This window comes from Nicotiana attenuata, chromosome 8 (assembly GCF_001879085.1).
Source record: "Nicotiana attenuata strain UT chromosome 8, NIATTr2, whole genome shotgun sequence".
Taxonomy (NCBI): Eukaryota; Viridiplantae; Streptophyta; class Magnoliopsida; order Solanales; family Solanaceae; genus Nicotiana; species Nicotiana attenuata.
The window spans coordinates 23,375,533-23,377,918 of NC_031996.1; the positions used below are offsets into that span (position 1 = coordinate 23,375,533).

The 2,386-nt window shown below is 41.2% G+C and overlaps 1 protein-coding gene across 1 annotated transcript; it reads right to left on the reverse strand.

Moving 5' to 3' along the window:
• On the reverse strand, positions 478-1,491 carry LOC109231062 (ethylene-responsive transcription factor 2-like). Its single transcript, XM_019396604.1, has one exon. The coding sequence runs from the start codon at positions 1,339-1,341 to the stop codon at positions 619-621; it is 723 nt and encodes a 240-aa protein (XP_019252149.1). The 5' UTR covers positions 1,342-1,491; the 3' UTR covers positions 478-618.

A 2,386-nucleotide genomic window follows, 5' to 3' on the forward strand; every position in this document is an offset into this window, starting at 1 on the left:
AATTATTGGTGGTGTTAATGGTGGCTAGTTAGTACCGCTTTGGGAGAGGTATCTGAAAGGAGACTAAAATCACCATACAAAGGATTTGGAAAAGCTTGAAGAATACCTAATGGGTCTGTCATGTTCTTCAGAAGTTGTTGAAGTTCATTTTATGTTACTTGAATATAATGTTGAGGCTGAAAATTGTTGATTAAATTCTGATTTTGAAGCTATTTTGTGGTGAAATATTGAGGCTTTTGGGTGGTGAAGCTGCCGATGGAAGAAGAAATCGAAGGGGGAGAGAGGTATTGGAGGTGGAGGTGCTGACATGGCATTTTCTTTGTGGGACCTGCTGACTTGGCTGCTGACAGGGACAAAATATTAGAGAGGTCAGGTGCCACAGTGGAGGGACGTTAGGGTTAGGGGTAAATTTGCAAACTTTGTTAACGGTAGGGACGAGAATGGCCGAAAAGTATAACGGATGGCACAAGCAACCAATAAACAATAATATAGGGGTAATTTTGACCCTTTTCCTAAAAATTAATGAAAGAACAAATCCATTACTTCAGCCAAAAGAGAAACAAATCCATCGGATATTTTTTTAAAAAATTATTAATACTATACAGGACCCACTTAGGACTATAGCGCCACTAGCTCCGTCTCTTGAGCAACCTTCTTTCTCCTCTTCATCGGCGGCGATGACGACGATGAAGAAGAAGAATACTCCGGCGACATTGATGATCTTTTAGAACCAACTCTAATGGGATCAGGTTCACCAGAATTAATCCTTAACGGGAAATTAAGCAATGCACGTGACCCCCGCATGCGAAACGCCGCCTTGTCATAAGCAAACGCTGCGTCCTCCGCCGTCTCATACGTACCCAGCCACACCCTTGCCCCATTCTTCGCCGGATCCCTAATTTCAGCTGCAAACTTCCCCCACGGCCTCAGTCTCACGCCCCTATAATGCTTTGCCTTTGGCGGCGCCGGTGGTTCCAGTTTCACCTCCGCCGCCGTCTCCGGCGGCGCCACAAACTCCGGTAAATTCCATATTTCAGGTGATTGTACGGTCATTTCTGGCTCTAATTTGATAGTGTGGAGTGTAAATTCAGAAGCTGGCTCAAATCCATAGCCAACAATGCCTTCATTAAAGATATCGTTATAAAACATATCAGCTGTATAATCAAATTCATTGGGCAAGCAATTAGGAAACATGTTGGACTCGATGCTGTTGCTTCGGCTTAAATCAGAGGCTGTTGAGTTGTCGGAGCTCGTTAATGGAGCTTCCCAGTCTTCAAGTAAGTGAAGCCTAATCGATTCAAGAACTGCATAATCATTGTCTACTTCACAATTCGCATACATCTTTAATAATTTTCTTGAATATTGGTTTTGGATTTGTAAAATTCGTGTGGTTTAAAAGTGAATTAGGAGTAGAGAAGAGAGGAAGTTGTGAGCTTTCTTGTTGAAAGGGGAGATGGGGTATTTATATGAGAAATGGTGCATGCACGGGTGGGAGATTAAAATGATTCTAATGATTAAAATATTATTTGTTGTAAGATTGTTAGATTTTTCTGAGGGGGGATTTTGAGCTTCCTTGAACCTTCTAAATGGAGAAAAATTCTAAGTTTAGTAGAGGGAGAGAGGCTTTCAATCACGTGGTGTATTTGCAATTTGGAAAATTTTGCTTACATATAAACTCATAAAGAAAAGGAAAAAGAATACGGAAAAGGGTCAGCTTTGCCCCTCAACTATTACATTTGGTCTAATAATGCCCCTCATCCACCTATTGGGCCAAATATACCCTTCTGTTAAGATTTTTTGGTTCACACATGCCCTTTAAGTTAACAGCCCACTTCAGCTTTTAAATCAAAATTATTTTTAATGACGTGGCATAATATTATTGGTTGTTTTAAAACCCACCCCAAATATGTCCAACCCACCCACCCGTTTGAGATCGACCCGACCCAACATATAAATTACCCACTAAAACACTATAACCCATACGACTGAAGCTCCCAGAAGCTCCCCAAACGACTGTCCCACAAAAACTACCCCAAATGCAAATCGTTTTGGTTTATAATATTGTTGGCCTTCTATAGCTGGGTCCGTGAAAAGTCAATGTGGCTGAATAGCAAGATGATGCAGTAGCTGTTGTTGCTGTTGGTTGTAATTTTGTTGCTGGTCACGAACTACTGTTTCTTAGCTCAATGGCAAGAAGATGCAGCAGCTGTCGATGCTGTTTTAACTTGGCTGTTTATAATTTGTTGCTGGTGACATACTACTGTTTGAAAAGGAAAATGCTGTGATGGACAGTAAAACGAGGGCTCTCAAAGCAAATGCTGGTCATTGAAACCAAGCATGATTCTACTGTTTCAACCATAACGGAAAAAGAAAGACAAACGAACTG